The sequence below is a fragment of the Hordeum vulgare genome, chromosome 4H, assembly GCF_904849725.1.
Source record: "Hordeum vulgare subsp. vulgare chromosome 4H, MorexV3_pseudomolecules_assembly, whole genome shotgun sequence".
In the NCBI taxonomy this organism is placed as follows: domain Eukaryota; kingdom Viridiplantae; phylum Streptophyta; class Magnoliopsida; order Poales; family Poaceae; genus Hordeum; species Hordeum vulgare.
Genome location: NC_058521.1, coordinates 581,587,897 through 581,610,856, shown reverse-complemented (window position 1 = coordinate 581,610,856; position 22,960 = coordinate 581,587,897). Strand labels below are relative to the sequence as shown.

At 45.8% G+C, this 22,960-nt stretch overlaps 1 protein-coding gene and 1 long non-coding RNA gene across 2 annotated transcripts; both read right to left on the bottom strand.

Moving 5' to 3' along the window:
• Window positions 1–10,328: 10,328 nt before the first annotated feature.
• LOC123447241 (cytosolic sulfotransferase 8-like) lies at window positions 10,329–11,685 on the bottom strand. The gene is made up of 2 exons (XM_045123827.1): window positions 11,058–11,685; window positions 10,329–10,988 (listed from the first exon to the last, which is right to left on the bottom strand). The coding sequence occupies exons 1-2, from the start codon at window positions 11,573–11,575 to the stop codon at window positions 10,478–10,480; spliced, it is 1,029 nt and encodes a 342-aa protein (XP_044979762.1). The 5' UTR covers window positions 11,576–11,685; the 3' UTR covers window positions 10,329–10,477.
• A 9,079-nt stretch (window positions 11,686–20,764) lies between these two features.
• Window positions 20,765–21,342, bottom strand: LOC123447239. The gene is made up of 3 exons (XR_006631484.1): window positions 21,250–21,342; window positions 21,002–21,164; window positions 20,765–20,927 (listed from the first exon to the last, which is right to left on the bottom strand). It is a non-coding gene; the product is annotated as an uncharacterized LOC123447239 (long non-coding RNA).
• Between the last annotated feature and the right edge of the window lie 1,618 nt (window positions 21,343–22,960).

Genomic DNA, 22,960 nt, shown 5'->3' with positions numbered 1-22,960 from the left:
GGGCACGACGAAACACGCGCTCCGACCTATGACCCCCCTTCATTATGTATATGAACGCTAACCGAGCCGAAGGCGATCTAGTGTCGCGCCGCCGGAGGCGCCGCCTGCACGCGGACACGACGGAACACGCGCTCCGACCTATGACCCCCCTTCATTATGTATATGAATGCTAACCGAGCCGAAGGCGAGCTAGTGTTGCGCCGCCGGAGGCGCCATTTGCACGCGGGCACGACGGAACACGCATGCACGAGGAACACGTGCTCCGACCTATGACCCCCCTTCATTATGTATATGAATGCTAACCGAGCCGAAGGCGAGCTAGTGTCGCGCCATCGGAGGCGCCGTCTGCATGCGGGCACGACGGAACACGCGCACCGACCTATGACCCCCCTTCATTATGTATATGAATGCTAACCGAGCCGAATGCGAGCTAGTGTGGTGCCGCCGGAGGCGCCGTCTGCACGCGGGCACGACGGAACACGCATGCACGCCGGAACATGCGCTCCGACATATGACTGTGCCTCTAAAAATTCATGGAACGTGCTTCTAAAGATTGATGGTCCGTGGCTCTAAAGATTGATGGTCCGTGCCTCTTTTGACCGCACAACAGGTCCCCATTTTATTATTTCCTCATATCACAAGCGTGCCTCTATAGTTTTATGAACCGTGTCTCTATTTATTCATGGGGCGTGCCTCTAAAGAGTTTTAATATGTAAAGGTCGGATCAGGGCTGTGAAAGTTGAATATTTAATGTTGTACACGCGAGTTGAAAGTTGACATTTGATCGTGTTGGAAGCTCCCACCCGTAACTTCCCCTGAAATCTCAATTTCCTGAAAATATAATGGGAAAACAATAAAAGTTCAAGGGGCTAGTTGAAAAATGTTTGAAACCGGAAACCTAAAACACAAACCAAAAACGAAAACGGAAAACCAGGAATATTCATGGGTGCGCTCCACGCATGACACTTATCGCGCGCTTGGCACGCGTAAAATGTTCCTTCGTTTCACGTGGAGCGTGCGTTTGCGAACTAGTTGCTCTCCAACACCAGCCAAAAGTTATATCTTGCTTATTGCAAGACGTAGTCCGAAATTTTCTATTTTACGCGCTTTGCATCAAATAGTCCTAGCAATCCTTTTGGTTCTTAAGAATTACAATTTATTTTCTAAAATTCTAATAATGTTGGAAACTTAGAAAATATATTATTTATAAATTTCGTTCAACAATCCAAAAAATTTCTTTATTTTTTACAAAAGTGGTAAAATTAGAAAAATTATGCCCATATTAAATTATTTTAGCTATTAGAAAAATCTATAAGTTAAAGCATCTGTACGTTTTCCAAAAATTTCCCATTTCAAATTTCTTACCATTTTTTTAAAAACTCATGTTTTCAATTTTATTTGGGTGTTTTAATAAATGTTTTTGTTTAAAGAATTGTTTGCAAATTCCCCAAAATGTACGGGTTTGAATTTTTGTTTGGGAGTTTCAAAATATGTACTCAAGTTTTGTTCTTGTTTTTAAGTTTTGTTTGGGAATTTCAAAAAAAGTTCCTGAACAAATTTTTAGAAAAATACTGTAATATATCCCATTTTTTAAGCAATTTGTAAAAAAGTTCATTTTTTCAAATTTATTTCGAAGTTTATAAAATCTTTAAATTCAGGAAAAAAATGTAATCTCAAAAATTATTTGCTTCTTTTCAAAAATTGTTTAACATTTGAGAAAGTCTTTGTATTTTCGTAATTTATTCACAAATTCAAGAATTAATGTCGTTCTAAGATTTGTCAGGAAATTCAAATTTTGTTCATTTTTTAAATAAAATTGCAAATGCAAAAAATGTTCAGGGAATTTCAAAAATATCATAATTTCTGAAAATGTTTGTATTTACAAATTTCATAAAACGATCTCATTTTCAAAAATATGCATAAATTGGACAAATATTTTTGAAATCCGTTCACTAATTCGAAAAAATGTTAAATGAATTTGAAAAAATATTCGCTATAAAACAAATGTTTTCATTATTAAAATTTTGTTCTTATAATTTTAAATTATTTGTTTTCCATTTCTTTCAAAAAAGATGTAAAGAAATTTGAAATTTTATTCGCATCATTTCAAAATATTCTCAATGTTTTTGAGTGAATTCTTAAAGAAAATATTCCAATGCTTGTAGGGCTCCCATCCTCTACATGCGTTGATTGTGGGCCTTTGCATTGCTTAGAATGCATTTCGAATTGCTTGCATTAAGTGAAGAAAGTGTTTATTGGAGGACCTAATCAGATTAGAGAACCATTCTTAGCCAATAGTTTTGCACCTTGGTCACTGTGCGAGCTCTAGTAAGCCATATACTACACCGGACCGGAGGGAGTATAGTAAATAATTAGGCTGCATTAATTATTCTGCTTGAGTGAATTCTTAAAAACATTGTGCTGAAATATTTCACTAGCAGTAATACCTTCTATTCCCTCCGTACCATAATACTTGCAGTTAAGAAAAACTAGTCTAGTTCTTCCCAACTACAAATATTATGATATAGAGGGAGTATTGGCTAGCGTCACTCCTGGATGAGCTGTACATCACGAGTTCAAATCCTTCAAACTCCGTGTTTCTTCTTTGGTTTTATTTCTCCTGGAATTAGGACAGTTAGCCCAATCTCGGATCTGCCTATGCGTCGGGCCGGTATTTGACGCAGTAAGCCTCCAATAGAACTATAGGAGCTCCCATTAAAAGGACGGCATGAATGACCTCCATGTGGAATTAACACCTAGAACATTCTTCAAATGTGTGATGATCATTTTTTTGTAAATACATGTTTGAACAATTTGTTGACTACAAGTTAAATATTTTATAAATACACCGTGCACATTTTTTGAATGGTATTAAACATATTTTTAATTATTAGTATAATGTTTATGTAATTTATAAATATTTTAAAATATTATCAAAAATTCATGAACATTTAAAACATGTAACTAATTGTTATTAATTGTACAATTTGATTTTTGAAAAATTACGTAAACATTTTTTAGATTGTATACATGTTTTTGAACAGTGTCACGAACATATTATTGAGGCACGGACATATTTTAATGGGTCAAGATAATTTTTTTAAATGTTACAAATTATTTTTTCTAATTACCCAAAACCTTTTTGACATTGTATAAACAATTTTATACTTCCTCCGTTCCAAAGTAATTGTTTGAATTTTAGTACAAGTTTGTACTAAAGCTAGCTAGTACAAATTTGAGACACTTATTTTTGAACAGAGAGAGTAATAATTTGTTTGAAACCGTTTCAGAAAATGTGTACATTTTTAAATGTCCCAAACACTTTTTGTAACGCTATAAATAATTTTTGAAATCTATGCAATCAATTTTTACACCGCAAGAGTATTTTTTTTAATAAAAAGCATATATTAATATCGCGGAGATGTCAATTATACCCGGCCTCTGCAACAACGCAATGCACTAATGACACGATGGATGCACACAGCCAAAAAAACAAAGAAGAAGGTAAAAAGAAAAGTCCCGCTACAGAGTTTCACTACTTGCAGCAGCAGCACAACCACCTCCAAGACAACACATGATGTCCAAGTATTCTAAAAACGACGCCTCCAAGAAGGAAACTATGCAGTAGCGCCGTCGCCACCTGATTGTAAATCTTGGGTTTTCACCCTGAAGATAATGCCCGCTTTTAAAACAATGTCTTCAACAAGTAAAGGGCCACGCACAACCAATTAAGGCTAGACGTTGGATTTCCATCCTGAAAGGGAGGACCTTGAACCTCACGTGTGATGTCGCCCCCACTTACATACCACTGCTACGAATCCTGAAACTTCAAGCAAATTCCTAATGTCGTAGGCTACAATCACCATTACTAGCTCTACAATCTCAACTTTCATGACATTCTCCGCCTCTGACTTTACCATAGAGTAAAATATCTCCGGACGGAAACAGATAACAGAGCTTCACGCAGTTCCCTCCTTAATGGAGAACCAATGGGCACGACCGAATTCCATCCGATCCAACAATCTCCAAGCATAATACGCCCATGGTAGTTCGTCGGCAAAGCGTTCCGGAACTCGCCACTCCGGCCAGATTAGAAAGAACGGGCATTGGGCTGGTCTTCGTCTTGGCACAAGATGAACCCTAGGTCCGTCGCCGTAATTCAAGCACACCAGCAGTCCCCGCCATTGCTGTAGGTTCCGTGCCATCGCCTTCGGCCATCACCGCACATCCGCCCCTCTCAGCCCATCCATGTCTCCCTGCAACGTGCCGACAAACGCCATGCATGGGCTAGCGCCGCTGCCTCGTTGCCTGATTTCCCCCTGCGCCGCCAAGGAGCTGAACCCCCTGCTCGAAGGGAATCCATCAGGCTACGCTAGCCCCGCCCGCCGTCTTTGACAGCCATGACGTGACCGACACCACCGCCGCTGACGGCGGCAGCGGCCGGTGGGGTGGAGGCAGCCACACCGGGCCAGAGTATTTAAAATCTTTTAAGACCTTGTTTAAATTTATTTCCAAAATGTATTTATTTAAAATATTTTGCAAATATAGATAACTAAAAAATAAAAAATAAGCAAAGGAAGAAGAAAAGAAGAAAGGACGAACAACGAACATGCTTAGGAAGAACGAAGTTAATACTGGGTTGTCCTTGAATTTCTGATAAGCTGATCCATTTTTCTCACTACGAACCAGAGAGGAGACACGCCATTCTGCAGCGAGGAGTGCAGGGCTGTGCAGATCGACACCGACGAGGTGGGCAAGTGGATCAACGCCAAGATCCGGAAGGACGTGGACGTGCACGTCCTTCAGGATCTTGACGTTGATCCGCTCGGCCACCTCGTCGTTGTAGATCTGCACAGCCCTGCACTCCTCGCTGTAGAATGACGTGCCCCCTTTATGGTTTGTAGTGAGAAAAACGGATCAATGTATCAGAAATAAAAAACACTCGTTGGGGTTGTCGTGAGGTGAGCTGTCCTTGTGTTTCATTGCAGACGAGACACAAGGCGCTCCCCTCGCCCCGCCCTATGGCGGGAACTATGAGGTCTCTTTATTAGAGCAACTCCAACATGTGCAGTAAATATGGCGCGTGCGGAAGGAAACACGTTTTTGTGCACGCGGGCGTTTGGAGTGTTCCAGCAGACACGGAAAAAACTCTCATGCTAAATTAGTCGGCGCACACGCGCGAAAAAGTGGCAACACGCGTGCTAGTTTTCTCGTGCGGCGTCCCGCGTGTTATTTATAAACCGCATCGGACGCCTACGAACCGCCACCTCTGTCGCCTTCTTCCTCGCCTCCACCGTGGCATCGCCCTCCCTCCCCCACTCCCCCCCCCCGCACCCATCTTCCTCGCTGTCGGTGCCCTCCTCTCTCGTCCCCGCCTCTCCCTTCCTTGTGACCATGATGTCGTCGCGCCCCCGGAGCAGTTCCGGCTTCTGCGTTGTCCGTGCCCGCCCTCCGGCGTGTTCTATGCGGAGATATGTTACGGGGACATGCGCCTCAGACTCGACACTTTTGAGACCACCGTAGTAGCCACCCGCACGTACGACGCGGCGTCGTGGCGACTCTCCAGGCCGCGCATGCAGATGATCTTTTCGGCCATCCGGACGTGGAAGGAGGCGCTTGCTCATCGCCGAGACGGACAAGCAGGCCATGGAGGTGTCGCGCGCAGGACGTCATCGACGAACGTGAGTTCTAGGCGCGGCAGAGGGCGGTGCAAGCCGCGGAGCGGACGGAAAGGCATGAGCGGAAGACTGCAGCGCTAGCGCAGTGCGACCTGGGGGAGGCGTCAACATGGAATGACAACGATGATCGCTGGGATGACGCCTCCTCATGTCGGACTATACCACGAGAGCGAGGAGGAGGAGAAGTAGTTTATCTAGTTTTACATATGGAGTCTATCTATCTATTTTATCTAATTTATCGTTTGGACTTGATATGAATTTTTATTGTTGATTTATTATGTTTTTGATCTTTAAAAAATAAGAATAGTGTTTGTACTCGACGCATGCATTTTAAATTTACAGCATCCGCTAGAGCGGTAGCGCCGCCTCCCATTTTACGGCACCTGCTGGAGCAGGCGCGCTGCCGCACGCTAAAACGAGACATTTCAACGCTTTAAAAATTTAGTGCGTTTGTTGGAGTTGCTCTTCCTGGCTAAGAACTGATAAACAATACGGGGTCGATGAAGACAGGCTGCACTTGATCATTTTATCTTTGAATAAAGGAGAGTCCGCCCTCTCTAATTGCAATCAAAGGAACCATCCAATTCAAAAGTATACCTAGAAAACTACAAGTATCAACAGCCAATCGACCATTATAACTTTACAAGACTAGGAAAGATGAGCTATGCTAGAGCAACGGATGGGTTCAATAGTCTGTACGGACTCAGGCCCCATTCGGAGGCCCGCCGTTCTGCTGCTTTGGCTCCAGAACAAATGGAGCTATAGTTAAAATTTATGAAACGGCTACACATGTTATATAGTTTTTTAAATTTTCAGAAACTGATAAATTACCGAACGAGTCTTTAATCTAGCTGGCTGTTTCTCGTTGGAGATTAAGGGCGCGGAGGCGCCCACCTCCTGAAATTCAGAGGGGCGGGAGGAGGGGTGGTGGAGATAATTTATTGTGAAGGAGTGCACAAATCGTTCATGTATCGCTCATGCGTGGAGTATTATTTTCTTGAATACGCACGAGTTTTCATTAAAGAGAGGTGGGAAAAGAGCCCTAGGATCTACAATGTACAAGTTATTTACATATAGGACTAGGCCCGCCAACCAAATAACTCGATAGGTAAACTACTGGCCATAGTAGGGAGTATCATATAGTAGTATCATATGATACTACCTTTATAGTACATATCATCATAAAAAATGCTCTTTGGAGGCCAAGCACCATGACGCTCGCTATCTTGGGCGTTGGCCTTCACATGGATCAGGCGTAGCTTCGTACTTGTCCCATGTATTCCACCCGTCAAGTTTCTACACGGCACCGTATTCCCATTTATGCACAGTGACATCACATGTATAAACCAGCGGCCGTACCAGCTAGCTAGCGCATGAACAAGTGCCATCATTGCGTCTTGCACGGCAAGATAGACGAATACGGGCAAGATTCTGGCTGATTCTAACAACCGGTTTTACTCGCTGATGCATTCCATGCGGAGAGCCATCACACATGTACATGTGCTGCTTGGTCAATGTGACAATGTCTATGCCTTATCAAATCGTACACGCAGCTACGCTTCACACATAGGACTCTAGCTAGCAAGCGAGTACTGAAAAATATCACATCGCAATTCGCATGGCCCCTCCGGCCAGTTAACAAATCAGCTACGACACTTCGCCCAACTTGGTGTATCAAATTTCTAGAACAAATCGTCATTGTTTAACCACCAACATCATATGCCCATTTTTAGTACACGAAATCACCTGAAAACATCAACTATTTCTTTTTTTGAGTCGAGAAAACATCATTTCCTACTTGACAGGTATAAAGAAAAGAGAAACTGTGCATAATTCAAATTGTTTTGATTGTGACATCTCGAAATGATATTTTCCCTTCACATGTATTAATTGTCTAGATGCATTACTTTTGCATCATAATTTGTTGTTAGAAAATTCTGGCGACTTTTTTTTTAACATGTAAGACACAACCATCCCTCATGTGACACATAAACAAGTGTATGCGCGCCAACCTAACTTCTATAGTGTACCACATTAAATTTATGATTAAATTTTCACACGCTTTCAACAAAAAAACGCATTCAGATTGTTTGTAATTTTATACTAGTGGTTTATTTTTAAAACAATCGCTCCCATAGCACTAATATTTTTCATTACCAATTAAACCTACACCCTTCCCCCCTCTATTTCTTGGATGTTATACAATAACTGCGGCACACGTCAACCCCATAGCACTCCAAGTGTACTAATCAACATTTTCCAAGTGTGAAAAATCCAAGAAATCCTCATATCTTATACTCACACTGGCACAAGATAAATCACACATACAGAATAATATTTTATTATCGAACCCTCTAGCAAAGGATGGAAACCCTTCAACTACTCACCACTTCAATTTTTTAGCCAACCACCTATGTTATCCTGTATTCCTAATCATTTATTAAGATGCACTACCATTTTTATAGCGTCATTTTTTATAGAAAAAAGTTATGCCATTTTCTCTTTAAAATTATATTTCTTATTTCTTATCCAGCTAAAAGAAAATGTAGTGTAGTCATATCCTATTTTTAAATGAATTGCCCGCACTAGGTTCTTAACTGGTTTTATTTTCTTTTTCTAACTATCACAACTTTAACTTGTACGAATAACTTTTTTTGGGTTTGTTGAGATTCCCGGCACACTCAACCGAATCCCAAAACTAGAAGCACAAATTTTGATAAATCAGTCGAGTGATTACCTGAATCACACTTCTCGAAGAAGAGTTCCATCCCATCCATGACGAAATCGCTAATGTCCAGTGTGCCGGATTTTTTTTAATATCCAGTATGCCAGATTAAGGGGACGACCACTAAATGTAACATGATTATGATTAATTGAGCCATCCATACCATTTAATGACACCAGGCCGGACATGGAAAAATTCATATTCTGCTTTGGACACACATCGCGTACCCATGTACAAATCTAGCTCATCAATCGTGGCACCTGTGTATTTCCAGTTAATAGCCAGCGTACATGCATTATAAATGCACGCTGCACACATCGCAACGTCTCAATGCATGGCTCAGATAACGGCCTCCTGGTAGCCCGGCCTCCAAAATGCTCCACTCATACCATCATAAAGTAGTATCATAGATGACGTTATTTATTGACATGCATATCATATAACATTTCTGCGTTGTTATGTTATCATAGATGGCACTATTTCATCATTTCTGCGTTGTTGATGCAGTCAATCAATCATTTTCCCATGTTCAAACCCTTGTAAATTAGCTAGTAAATGCATTAATTTCTCTCATGACAATAAAAAACTTCTGAATTTAAGCTACAGTACACGATCGACTTATGTACAACGTGCACATAATAATTTCATTGATAGGATTCACCACAGGGAAACCTTAAATTTCTCAGGTCGTTCCAAAATATTTACTACTACCAGCTAGTACCAAGCAAAAATGTGTCAATCCATTCTTACCTTTTTGTTCACCACGGTTCCTAGGGATCAATTATCCCCATCGAGTGTGCTGATGTTGCATTTTCACTGTCGGCACAGTTATGAATCACAACAAGCTTCTCTTCAGCCTCAGAACCATAGCCTGCAGCTTATTCATCCAAGACGTACACATTGCCTGCTTCGCCCTCGCTGCACGCTGGGTCACCGCAGATCTCCATGAGCGCCGCCGCGCTAGCCGCCTCGTCCGAGAAGATCGGCAGCCTGCACCCAGTTTCCACCGAACCCCTAAGGTTTCTTGTCGCCGGACGGTGATGAGACACAAGTTTTGCTGTACAAGGGAACTATTTACCTGTCGACGGGAGAGACGGGGAAGTCCATCGCCATGGCGCGGCTGAGCTGCTCCAAGACAACTTTCGTGGTCCCATGTATACATGCACCCTGCAACCTCTCTACGGCGGCGGGGGCCGACGCCTCCACATGTTCTTCTCCCCGATCCCCCTTTCGTCAAACAGGGCCGAGGTGGTAGATGGGGATGCATTCATTTGCATCCTCTGGATCCGTGACGAACAACGCTTGGTTCAAAATGCCCCCACGCTAACAACCGTTTGCTTCCGTCCTCTGACACTATACGTACATGTCGCATGCGCGTGTGTCTATTTGTTCGGTCCCGTATTATTGATAAATCAATAATGTGCCGCACGGATCGCAAAGCTCAGCTGGACAGAACAGATAGCAGGATCAACTGGACCTGGGAGCCAAAACGCCCCTCCCCCCAAACAACGCGTTATTGAGCAAAGTTATAAGCGAGTTGTGAAAGTAGTAACTACCCCAACCTCTCATCAAACGAAGATCACCAGGTCTCGTCTAGTGGACTAAGGCCCTGTTTGGTTCACAAGTCCTAGGACTTTTTTTTAGTTCTAACTTATAAGTCATAAGTCCCTAAAAAGTTTTTACCTGTTTGGTTCGTAGGACTTAACATGAACTAAAAAATTATATTACAACTATAAGTCTCTTCTTGAGAGTCTTATTTCATAAGTCTTAAATGACCACTTTAAGTCCATACAAGTCCCTTCTGTTTGGTTTAGATGGAACTTGAAGGGACTTATAAGTTCTAAGTCCCTAATAAGTCCCTGTAACCAAACACCCCCTAAAGCAAAATAAGAGAAACTATCTAGGGCATCCAGGAACTTTTGCCTCAAGTAGAACTAGCAGCCACAAGGTTTTTCGCCAAGACATTTTTTTTGAATAAAGGATGGATTTTATTGACTTAATTAAAGCAAAGCATCAAAGGAATACAAACAATGAACACACACGGAGCCACTAGGCTTAACTTAATCATAACGAGTTAAGACGAGAAGGTGAGGCCAGATCCATGGAGCTTGTCCTCGACAATCGCGTCGATGCGCTTGGCCATCTCGGGGGTCATATGGTTCACCCAATCACCGGCGATCCCTTTTCTGAAGAAGGTTTCATGGGGGAACTTGACGAACGTACCGCTGCTTCCTGTTTTGTTGGCATCCAGGCCTCTCATGGTGTCGATGCTGCACATCTCTGTGATGTCCACCGGCAACCCCGCCGCCTCCTCGGCCGGCGTGAACGGCAGGCCGAGGAACCACGCGAGCTCCCGGACGGCGGTGACCGGATCGGCCAACATCTCTTCGTACCTCAGGAACAAGACTCTCTCCGGCGTTGCTTTGCTCGCTCTCCAGTAGCCAAGAATGTGGCCCCAGATGGGGCCATAGGGGTTCTTACCCTCGCATGCCAGCTCGAACAGGTCGGAGAACGATGAGCTGCTGCTGCTGCCACCTGCGCTTTTGATGAAGTGCCACGTTGAAACCAGCATGTCCTTGGGCTCCCTGCATGCCGCCGTCCGTTGGTGCATGGTGACCAAAGAATACATGCTCACAAAGTTGTACTATTATTACCTGCAGACGAAGACGATCTTGCAGTCGGGGTTGTCGGCGAAGGTGCGAGGCAGCATGGAGTGGTGCATGTGCGTGTGCAGGAGCCTAGGCGACGGCAGCGCGTCCAGCTTGGCTTCCTGGCCGGCGCTGAAGAGGGCCTCCATGAAGGGCACGCACTCGTGCGGGTTGAGCCGAAGGAGCGGGTGGCCGGCGTCGGAGAGCGGGTAGGCGGCCCGCGCCATGGTTGCGAAGGCGAGCGCCTTGAGCCAGGTGGTGCCGCATTTGGGGGGGCTTGCGAGGAGCACGTCGCCGGGCCGCGGGGTGAAGCGCCGCTGGATGGAGATGAACCCAGGGACAAGCTCGTTGAACAGCCAGACGTCCTGGTAGAGCCGCAGGTGCAGGTCCGGGCTGCCGATGCTCGGCAGGGTGGACACGATGTCCGCGTACTCATCCGGCGGGGAGATCACGTGGTCGTCGTCCCCGTTCACGTCCTTGAACGGCACCGGGCCGACGAGGCAAGGCTTGTCTCGAGCAGCCATGGCCTGTGCCTGTGTGTGCGCGGGATTGATGCTCCGCGTGGCTAGTTGAAACTTCTCTATCTCTATTCCTTCCGCATTCTCCTATGCGCGATTCTCTATGAGTTATTTAAGGGATCAGGTTTAGACCAGCGGCCCTTCTTGTGTTTAATCTTGATTCCCATCCGTTTCTTGAGCTAGCATGCAACTACGAGGGTCTGACATGGAGACATCCGAATTGCACGAATCTTTCTTGTTTAAGCTTGAATCATTAACTCATCAAACGTAAAGGGTGCTTCATTTTTTTCCTTCGAACTCTGGATCACGGGACATACACACGCGTTTTACTTTAAATTATAACCAAGTTCTAGTCATCATCGAATACCCTTCATCGAAACAAGTCATACAGTAATCTATATCTCTACTATTTAAAATATATGTAAGGTTTTCCTTTCATGCTCGAATAATTTTAGAGGGTGCTTGGATCCAAGTACTTATTTTAGTCCGACTAAAAATAGTCTCTTTAAGAGGTTAAAGTTCGAAGCACCCCTGACTAAAAATGAACTAAAACTAATCTTGAGACTAAATTTTTCTAGTCAGGGGTACCCCTACTAAATTGTGGATTAATCCTTTCTCTCCTCATTTAACTCCTCCCCTTTAACACAGTCGAGTTCTGGATTGAAATGTTTGGAGGATAATAAATGCTCACTAACTTGATTTTAGTCTTTTTAGTATTTGGATCCAAGCATGGGTGAGGCTAGCAAGGTTTAGTCCCACTACTTTTAGTCATGGGACTAAAACATATCCAAACACCCTCTTACATCACCACCTCCCCCTCCCCCTACACACTTCCCTCCATCGTTTTTTTTGCTTGAGCCGTTTTTTTCGACCACGCCCTTTATCCACACCTACCACATACGCGAATCAATCGACTTAATTTAGTACTACTTACCTTTTAGTACATCAATTTCACATTAATTACTTACCTTTTGCTTCAGTTTCATGTATTCTCTTCGTCACAGTTTAGAAAGCAAGGTTGAATTTATATGCATTTTCACAATAGACAAGGTTTAGGGGACATTGTATTTACTCATAGCAACTAATTAGTACTCTGTTGTACTACTTCTATATGCATGCGTATGTGAATGTTATTTTTCAATCCATCTCACAGTCAATCAATAATCACCTAGATTTTAAGAAAAAAAATTAAATACGCCTTCTAAACCGTAACGATCGAAGAGATTATCTCCATTTACTTACGCAAAAGTCTTACATCAATTTCATAATTTACGTACCATGCATGACCCAGCCTGGTCCATCAAACTTAAGGACGACAAAACCAAACTTCTGGTTTAGATACGTAAGTCACCGGCACGATTTGATAAATGTTTATTAACACAGACGTATTACTATGTTGAGGTAAATCACGGACTAACGTACTAAAATATTTATAACTTGTTAAAATGCACGGATAATTATCTAGTATAAATAAAAAGAAAACATAACCATAGCTGGTTGGACTCGAGATTACATAACCCATCCACATAATGTATATATGTGCGGCTCGCGAGATAAACCGGTTGAATACATGTGCAATCATTTTGAGTCGACTGCATTCATAGACCGTAAGCACCCATACATTCACATATCAAAGTACTGACAACATACGAATTGAAACCGTGTTGCTGCAGATAACCACCAACAAATTACATATAGGTTAAATGATGTTGCTTTATATAGTATTATTCATTTTAAAATAAGTGTCTTAAGCTTAGTATAGTTTTATATTAGAAATAATATAAAGTTAAAACATTTATTTTGAGACAAAGGAAGCATAGAATAAAACCCTTCACACAATGCTTGAAGAACCCGGGGAGGGCAGGCGGCATCTTTGGTCCATGCGCCACTTGGGAATTGCTTCGCGATTTCACTGAGTGGTTCTTTCGGATTGTTAGAGCAATTTTAATGGCACGATCCATTTTTATCCGTCGCCGTTCGTTTGGCCAAACACGTCGATTCATTGTCATAACGCGTTCGCTTTGTGTCCGCGTTGACCCATTTTTGGTCCAAATTTGAGGTTGAAATGCGTCGGTGTGGACGCGAAGCGCCCTCTCGATGTCCGTCCCAACCATCCACGATCAACATTATTAATGGCGACCACCCTTCTTGGACCCACGCGTCAACGGCCGCGGTCGGCTTTTTTAATCCGCCCGTGTGGTGGGTTCCGCCTCATCTGTTTCCAGAATCCACTTGTCCCCATCTCCCCACCTCGTCGGCAAGCAAACCCTAGCACCATGGCCGTCTCCTGCCCAAACAAGGGCAAGGCCACGCTCTCCCCCCGCGCCATCTCCCTGCCGGCGTCTTCCCGTCGGCCTCGCCAACGTGTGAACGTCCCGGTGCACCAAGCGCGGTGGCACTGGGAGCACTGCGTGCCGCTGCCTTACCCCGACGTCACCCACCCGAACCACTCGCATCTCGATCCGGAGAGGATCCCGGTGCTAGCCGTGCCGCGGTCGGCGCGGTTGCACGCGGAGGAGGTGAGCCGCCGTCGGCGTCTGCTGACGCCGGAGCAGTGGCAAAACCTTGCATACGCGGCCGACTCCCCCCACTTGGAGGTCTGGTTCGCGGTCGAGCACGAGGAGCAGCGCCAGCGTGGCGTGCGCGACGTGTAGCCAAGAGGCCCTCCATCGCCCCCGCCTGTCGTCAGCGACGAGGACCAGGAGGCTGAGGCCGCCTGGAGCGCTGGCAGCTGTACTCCGCGAGAGCGAGGAGGAAGAGTGGCGCAAGGCCGACGAGGCGGCGGCGTACCAGTAGCACCTCACGGAGGCCATCGCGGTGTCGTCCGCCGACGACTGCATCGTGCCACCTCCGACGAAGCCCGAGCCCACGGAGCCGTGGGAGGTCTACCAGTGGACCGGTTGCGTCCTCGTGTTTGTGAGTGCGCCGGCCATCTGGCTAGGCGCGACACCGCAGCAGGAGCAAGCCTACCTCGAGCACTGGAGGACGAAGCACCTGCGGGCGGAGCGCGTCGAAGGCCTTCGGTTGATGGAGCTGGAGAAGGAGGCGGAGGAGGAACACGGGAGGTGGAGGAGGAGGAGCACGCCCGTGCTGCTGCGCCACCACCGCCACCAGCAGAGCCTGTGCCGGCGGGACAGACGATGGAGGCGTAGGAAGCTGCGCTCTGGAACACGACGTTCCCCTGGGCCGGTCCTGCGCCTACGCTGGACGACCTCACCGGCCCCGACGACGATGCCTAGGGCTGCCTCATATTTTTAGGTTTTCTATGTTTAATTAATGTAATGCGCACACGTGGACTCTCGACGGCAGGGCAGGGCAGGGCCGATAAAATCTGAGGCCGTGTGCCAAACGCTAAAATAGGCTCTACATCACTAAAACAATGTCTCGACTCTCGAAGCTTGGAAACCAGGATTATGGTTTGTATTTTCACAATGGACAACTCTAAACGTCATTAACATAGTTAAAACACGTAATATGACCTCAAAAAGTATAGTACATAATCACTCCAAAGTTATCTCTTTTTATCGTATTAAAATAAGATGAGATCGTGTAGGTGCTCAAACAGGCAACCTAGGGCTCTTTCAATGGGGCGATCCATTTTGTGTGTTGCCGTTCGTTTGATGCTGCGCGGATAAAACGGATGGTCCAACACGCCTACCCACTGTCATAACGTGTCTGCTTTGCGTCCGCGTCGACCCATTTTCAACCAAAATTTGGGGCTGAAATGCATCGGGATGGACGCGAAGCGCCCTCTCGGTGTCCGTCGCAAACATCCACAATCAGCATTTTTAATGACGACCACCCTCCTTGGCCCACACGTCAACGGCCGCGGTCGTCCTTTTTAATCCGCCCGTGCGGTGGGTTCCGCCTCATCTGTTTTCAGAACACACCTGTCCCCATCTCGCCACCTCGTCGGCGAGCAAACCCTAGCACCATGGCCGGCTCCTGCCCAAACAAGGGCAAGGCCCCGCTCTACCCCCGCGCCATCTCCCCGCCAGCGTCTTCCCGCCGGCCTCGCCGGCTTGTGAACGTCTCGGTGCACCAAGCGCGGTGGCACTGGGAGCACCGCGTGCCGCTGCCTTACCCCGACGTCACCCACCCGCACCACTGGCATCTCGATCCGGAGAGGATCCCGGTGCCGGCCGTGCCGCGGTCGGCGCGTTTGCACGCGAAGGAGGTGAGCCGTCGTCGGCATCTGCTGACGCCGGAGCAGTGGCAAAACCTTGCATACGCGGTGACTCCCCCCACTAGGAGGTCTGGTTCACGGTCGAGCACGAGGAGCAGCGTCGGCATGGCGTGCGCGACGTGCAGCCAGGAGGCCCTCCACCGCCCCCGCCTGTCGTCAGCGACAAGGACTAGGAGGCTGAGGCCGCCTGGAGCGCTGGCAGATGTGCTCCGCGAGAGCGAGGAGGAAGAGCGGTGCAAGGCCGACGAGGAGGCGGCATACCAGTAGCACCTCGCGGAGGCCATTGCGCCGTCGGCCGCCGGCGACTGCATCGTGCCACCTCCGCTGAAGCCCGAGCCCATGGAGCCCCGGGAGGTCTACCAGTGGACCAGTTGCGTCCGCGAGTTTTTGAGTGCGCCGCCCATCTGGCTGGGCACGACACCACAGCAGGAGTAAGCCTACCTCAAGCATTGGATGACGGAGCACCTGCGGGCGAAGCACGTCGAAGGCCTTAGGTTGATGGAGTTGGAGAAGGAGGCGGAGGAGGAACACGGGAGATAGAGGAGCAGGAGCGTGCCCGTGCTGCTGCGCTGCCACCGCCACGAGCACAACCCGTGCCAGCGGGAGAGACGATGGAGACGCAGGCAGCTGCGCTCTGGAACACAACGTTCTCCTGGACTAGCTCTGCGCATACGCTGGTCGACCTTACCGGCCCCGACGACGATGCCTAGGGCTGCCTCATAGTTTTAGGTTTTTTTATATTTAATTAATGTAATGCGGACGCGTGGACTCTCGACGGCAAGGCAGGGCCGGTAAAATCTGAGGCTCTATGCCAAACGCTAAAATAGGCTCTACATCACTAAAAAAAACTACATAAATATAACATAATAATATAAAGATCATAATACATTACAAAGGAATGGTAAATATAAAGAATCATACTTTTTTTGAAACTATCAAAAATCATACTTATTCTTCACCTTCAACATTATTCCATGTCTCTATCTGGCCATCGCTAGGGCTAGGATCATTGTCAATAATATTTTCACATCCATGGTCTTGATCAAGTGATTGATTTATTGCAGGGCATGACTAGGATTTTTGTTTCTTATCCATATCATTTTTTCTTAATTCCTTGATTTTATTTTGTTTCCTCCTACGTTTTTGGTAACGAGAGTCATGTTTTCCAAATGAAGACATGATTTTAATCTTGTAATACTAGAAATCTAATAGTTGAAAAGAATAAACTTAGCAACAAGATTTAGCAAAAGTAAATAGCAGACGACGGAAATAAAAATTAATGCCGCTTGACAACCCTGAAAAAAATCAGAGATCGTGGGGTGGTTTGAATTTTCCTTGCCTTCAGATCCTCTTTGTGGGCTGCGGGCTACCGTTGCTCATAGAGACTTTATGCAAGGAATTTTTGTCCAAAAGGACCCCCTGTCGAATGAAATAGCCAAAAGAGACCACCTGCGAGTGGAAAGGAGCGAAAGGACCCCCACCCCAGGTGACGGCAGGCGCGCCAGGCGGCACGTGGCACCTGCCGCCACCGCGCGAGGCGGCCGTGGGGCCTGCCGTCACCGCGCGAGGCGGCCGTGGGGCCTGCCGCCACCGCCCCAGGCGGCTGGGGCCTGCCGCCACCAGCTGAGGCGGCCAGCGCCGGATCCCGTTCCCGCCACTCGTGTCCGTAGCGGACAAAGCTGGGTGGGCCCTGCCGCCTCGGGAGCAGGCGGCCAGGGCACTGTTTCCGCGCGGCCGACACTGTTGCTGATTGCGTTGATTTCCGCGCGGACAGATTCCCAGGCTTATTTCCCGCTCGCACCGACGAAACAGTGGGAATTTTTCCCGCTCTCCACCGACGAAACAGTCAAAATTTACTCCTGCCAACTTGCTCCGGTTCGGACCTTGCAATCCTTTTGAACAAAAATATTGTGCAAGTTGCACGGATGGCTAAGTGCATGGGAGGCATATACTACGGATATTTTGTTGGGCCGTGGTTATCCCCCATCCCTCGAACCAAACCAAGATATCCACGCCGGTGAAGGCGGGCGGTTTTTTCCGTGGTTTCACGGGGCTCTCATCTTCGGGTCAGCATTGTTCACCGCGGCGATTTCAGAGGGACTCTTTGTCTCCTGGTCGACACTGTTCGTTACGGTGGTTTCGTGGGGCTTTTATCTCTAGGTCGACATTGTTTACAATAGCGTTTCTTATATTTATTTATAGAGAAAGTATGTTTTAGCTGTCGATCAAATATTTTGGGAGTGAATGTTTGATTGCTATCGAAGCAGTGACACTGCCATGGAATAAAGTAGAAAACATTACTAACTAATCACTTGGTGATGATGCTCTCGTTGGTCGCCATAATATGTAATCTTAATACTTAAAATGCAACTATCATTTACATGAAAGTAAATGATTTTGAATCCTTGTTCGTATAATCACACACAATTCTCTTTCATGGTTCTATAATGATGCTCTTAGTAAAGTTGGTCTTTTTTTTTGTATGACGCTTAGAGCTTTGTACTTGTTTCTTCTTTATCTTCTATAATGATCACACACAATTCTCTTTCATGGTTTGAAAAAAAATATCATTTATACAAAAGTAACTACAAGAGTCTTTTAAGAGTTCGTACTACAAGACTACATATGGATGTATATGGACTTATTATAGAATGTACACGCGATAACGACGGACGAGCAGTGCAATAGTTTCCCGGCAAATTTTCCCGCTGCAGTTTCTCGTTTTCGCGCCCTTTTTTCCCGCGTAGACATCCGGCAGAGCCTATAAAAGGAGGCAGGGAGTGAAACTCTCTTCACCATCAAACAGACTTCAAAGCACCTGCACCTCCATAGTCAGTATGAGTTTGCCTTGTTCGGATCAGAGCATTAGGCCTAGGAAAATGCAGAGTGCAAGCTTGCCTCGGGGGGTGGAAGCAGTTCGATGTTGGTGCGGAGATGTCTGCAAGGTGAAGGAGGTGACGGATTTTTCAGATTGGTTGGGCATGAAGTTTTTCATGTGCGCCAATTATGAATCTGATCCACCCGAATCTATTTATGCGTACGTCAGGCCTCCGGTATGCTCAAGTCATCCAGATTATTGTTATTTGATATTATTGTTTACTTGAATCTGATCCATCCTTTAGTCTCCTTCCTCTCTGCATGTACTATCGTTGGATTGACACGGAAATGCCGGACTAGGCGGTGACCGAGATTCGTGAAAGAGGTCGCCATGCATGGGCTAGCTTGGACTTGGAAGAGCGTCGTGAGAAGGCTGAAGCAGAGGAGAAAGCAGAGCAGAAGAAAGAGTGGGAAGATTACTGTGTGGAGCAGAGGGCTTTTCTTGATGAGATGATAAGGAAAAATCAAGAAGAGAAACTTCGGCTGGAGGAGGTTTACAGACAGCGGGAACATGCCCGTGAAGCTGAGAGGGAGAGAAAGAGAGAAAGGGCTCGTGCCGCCAAGGCAGCAGAAGAAGCTGGTAATTTTGTTCCCGCCTCTTTCCCGCCCTTGCTTTCCCGCCCTCGCTTTCCCGCCTCGCTTTCCCTCCTCGTTTTCCCGCCATTAGTTATTCGTCTCGCTCTGCTGCACCTATAAAACCCCCTCCAGACCAAGGTGGGTAAGGAGTGTGCTGAAAATGTCTCATTATCCTTTCGATCGTAGTTTTCATAGTGGTATGTCCGAGTGTCTTCTGCGCTTAGCTAGCAATTTCAAGATAGATAATAGAATAGTTTCATGGGGCGAACTCATCAGTAGTGACACGCTACTGAATGAGGTTGCTCACGCATTAGCTAGGAAGGGGTGGCCTGCAAGGACATATGAGGAGATTCGGAAAGAACTTCTGCGGTTGAATGAAAGATGGAAGAAGAAAGGCCAACACATACGCGGTGGAGGTGGAGTAAAACATCCCTTCTTATGGATTGACGATAGTGAGGACGAAGACGATATCTTCATGCCGAGTACCAAGAGCGCGTCATCGACGAAGGCCAAGAGTAGTGCTTCGTCAAAGGGCGAGAGCTCTGCATCGTCGAAGGATGATGACGACTTTATGTAGTTTTTTTTATGAACTCTACATCTTAATGTATCTTATTTTATGTATGTTATTTTATGTATGTTATTTTATGAATCTTATTTTATGTATCTTATTTTATGAAAGCAACTTCAAATATATCGAGAACTTTTATTTCATGAAACTACATAGATGTCTTGTAGTACATCTGAAAGTTTGAAACTGACATAGAGAGATGCAATTGTTCGCACACATACATAGACGAATCACCCTATGCGACGACGACCAGCTGGCCTTGCCCGACGACCGGAGGGTGACAATCGATCAGGGGGTCTGTGTTCACGAAGACCACGACCGTACTGTCCCTCGTGTTCCTGTGTCTGCGACTCATGCATAGGTGGTGGAGTCTGAAATCCATATTGAGATGATGATTCTAAATTGTAGGTGAATGGTTGTGACTCGGAATTGATGTAAGATGGACCAATAACGTCCTGCCCGAAAAAATCATTTATCATTCCTGGGAGCGTGCATTGAGTATCATGGGTTTCTGTGAGTATTTCTTTCTTACGCCACGCTGGGTATGTTCATCTCCCCATGATGGATCATTAATTTCCTGCTCCACGAAAAAATGTTTTTAAAATAAATTGTGTGTCGCAAAAAGATGTGTAAATAGAAGTTATGTAATTGCTTATTATAATTGTACATACCTGACCGCTGTTGTAGCTTTGTGCTCCCTCGCTTGTCTCAGCCCAACGATTCTCCTCGGGCATCCTAATCCCTCGCGTGGGCAGATATGACTGAGATCCTTGAATGTGTGCGCCATATGCTGTATATGCATCCTGCTTCACGAAATGAGTCTGTTCGGGCGTCGAACCTACATCTGGAGCATTTACCTGTGATGTCTGCCCATGTATTGGTAGAGACGAGTCATGTCGTGGAAGTGTCGGCGTAGTATTACGACCCTCTCCCCACCGCATGGACGACGACGGCGCCGCACTCGGTCTAGCTGATCTCGGTTCCGGAATGTTGTACGCTGCAGTGACAACGTCGTTCTCTGTACCGCATCTCGTAAACCTTGTGCTCACGAATTCGCTAATTTTTTTAAAGAAGGACCTGCCTTTAGGATCAATTCCCTGGGCTCGCATTCCTTCCCTCGCCATCGCTTGTACTTGGGTGCAAATATCAATCTGAAAAAATCGTTGTTCGTTGGTTAAATTGTTCATGAAATGATGGACCTGAATAGCAAGATGTTGATTATTACCGCGGAGTCACGATAGTAAGCTGATGATGTGTCCATCCGTCTCTGCAACTGTTCCATATGCGTTGGATGTGTTGGCATCGTAGGTGGTTCACTCGTCAGTCTAGTACGCGTGCTCATGCGATACCAATTATAGTACGCTTCTGTCGTAGTTGCATCGTACGTTCTGCATAAATAAATTAACATTACTAAATTGACATCACATTCTGTATTTTATAAGCACATAATTAAATTAACATTAGTAAAATTACCGTTGCTGAGGCACTATATTTTGTAGAGCTTCATTATTCCACTGATTTATCCATTCAATGTTTTCTGCATTCCAGTCCACACCAGATCTGCCCATATTGCCCATCTTGTAATTATAGATAACAAAAAAAATTTAAGAATAGTTGATGGAATATCTATTTAGCTAGGTCACATCTTACTTACTTATGAGTTTCTTCGTCGATACATCTTGGAACCGGTGGTGGAATATCTTGATATAGACCGAACTGTCTCATGACACGGTCAGGATTATACGGTTCCACAAACCATAGATAGAGTAAATTGCAGCGAGTCATCCAAAAGGCACTATCTCTCACGCATTCCACTGGCATGTGTTGCGAACCAAATACCATATCAATGTGCGCCTCAGTCCACGGGTTCCATGTTATTAGTGAGTCGTTAAGAAGCTCAAACTGATCATGGTATATGGGGTAACAATGTTTTGCAATTTTAGTAGATCATTTTTTTCGACCCAGCATCCACCGAGTGGACATAGTTACAACACCCTCACCATAGTTGTACGGGGTTGCAGGTTCTACTATCTGCGGTCATCCTACAGGTAAGTATTCCCAGGACCACAACTGTAGAAACTCGTAGGAGACACAAAGTAATGGAGCTTTAGATGTGAATGCCGTTTTTGAGTGGCATCACACAACCCTCGGTATGTGTGAGAAAGCAAAGCAGAACCAAAGCTATATGGTGGATTTTGGGGTAAAGGTTCGTCTACTATCTTTGCGGCAAAATAGATGAGACCAGGCAAAACTACCTTCCCGTGAGAATTAGGAAACATCACACCGAAGAGCCACAACAAATATGCAAACAAGTGTCTCTTCATTGCCTCAGGATCAGCATAGGTAGATAAAATTTCAAAGTTAATACGAAGCCAGCTGTGTGGGACACCTCGAGGCGGACCAGAACGATCTGATATGGGCATTTCGAGCCTCAGACGGGCAGAGACATCTGCTGGCCAATTAGGAGAAACTCGTGGATGTACCACTGGCACACCTCTAATTGGTAAAGCTGTGATCATTGACACATCTTTTAGAGTAGGGGCAAGCTCTCCACATCGAAAGTGAAATGTGTGGGTCTCCGGTCTCCATCTATCAACGAGGGATGTCAAAAGGGATGGGTCGGCAGTAAAACTACCTCGACAAGCTGCGATGTTCGCAAAATGTAGGAGTCCATAAGCCTCAAGGTGTTCAAGGAACCGATTCTCTATTGACCAGGGCGTCTTTACAGTTCGAAGCCGGAAGGTCTGAGGAGGATTTTCATGATTTGGATTTATGAAAAGCTGGCAACGGTGGTGGTTGTCGTGATAACCATTCAAAAGCTGGGGCATTTCAGCCATAACCTGCAATCACGATGAAATTAAATTAAATATTCCGAATATTACATCACGATTAAATTAAAATACATATTCCGAATATTACATCACGATTAAATTAAAATACATATTCCGAATATTACATCACGATTAAATTAAAATACATATTCCGAATATTACATCACGATTAAATTATGAATACATAGCATGATTACATATCACGCAGTGTTGTTGTTACGATACGGACACTCCCTACGTGGGTGACCAGCACATCTACATACGCGGCATCGCCTTGGTTCTCCCAACTGGCTGTGGTCCATGTCATTGCGATGACGCCTAGACTGACGCCGTCCCTTGCTGGTTCGCATCAA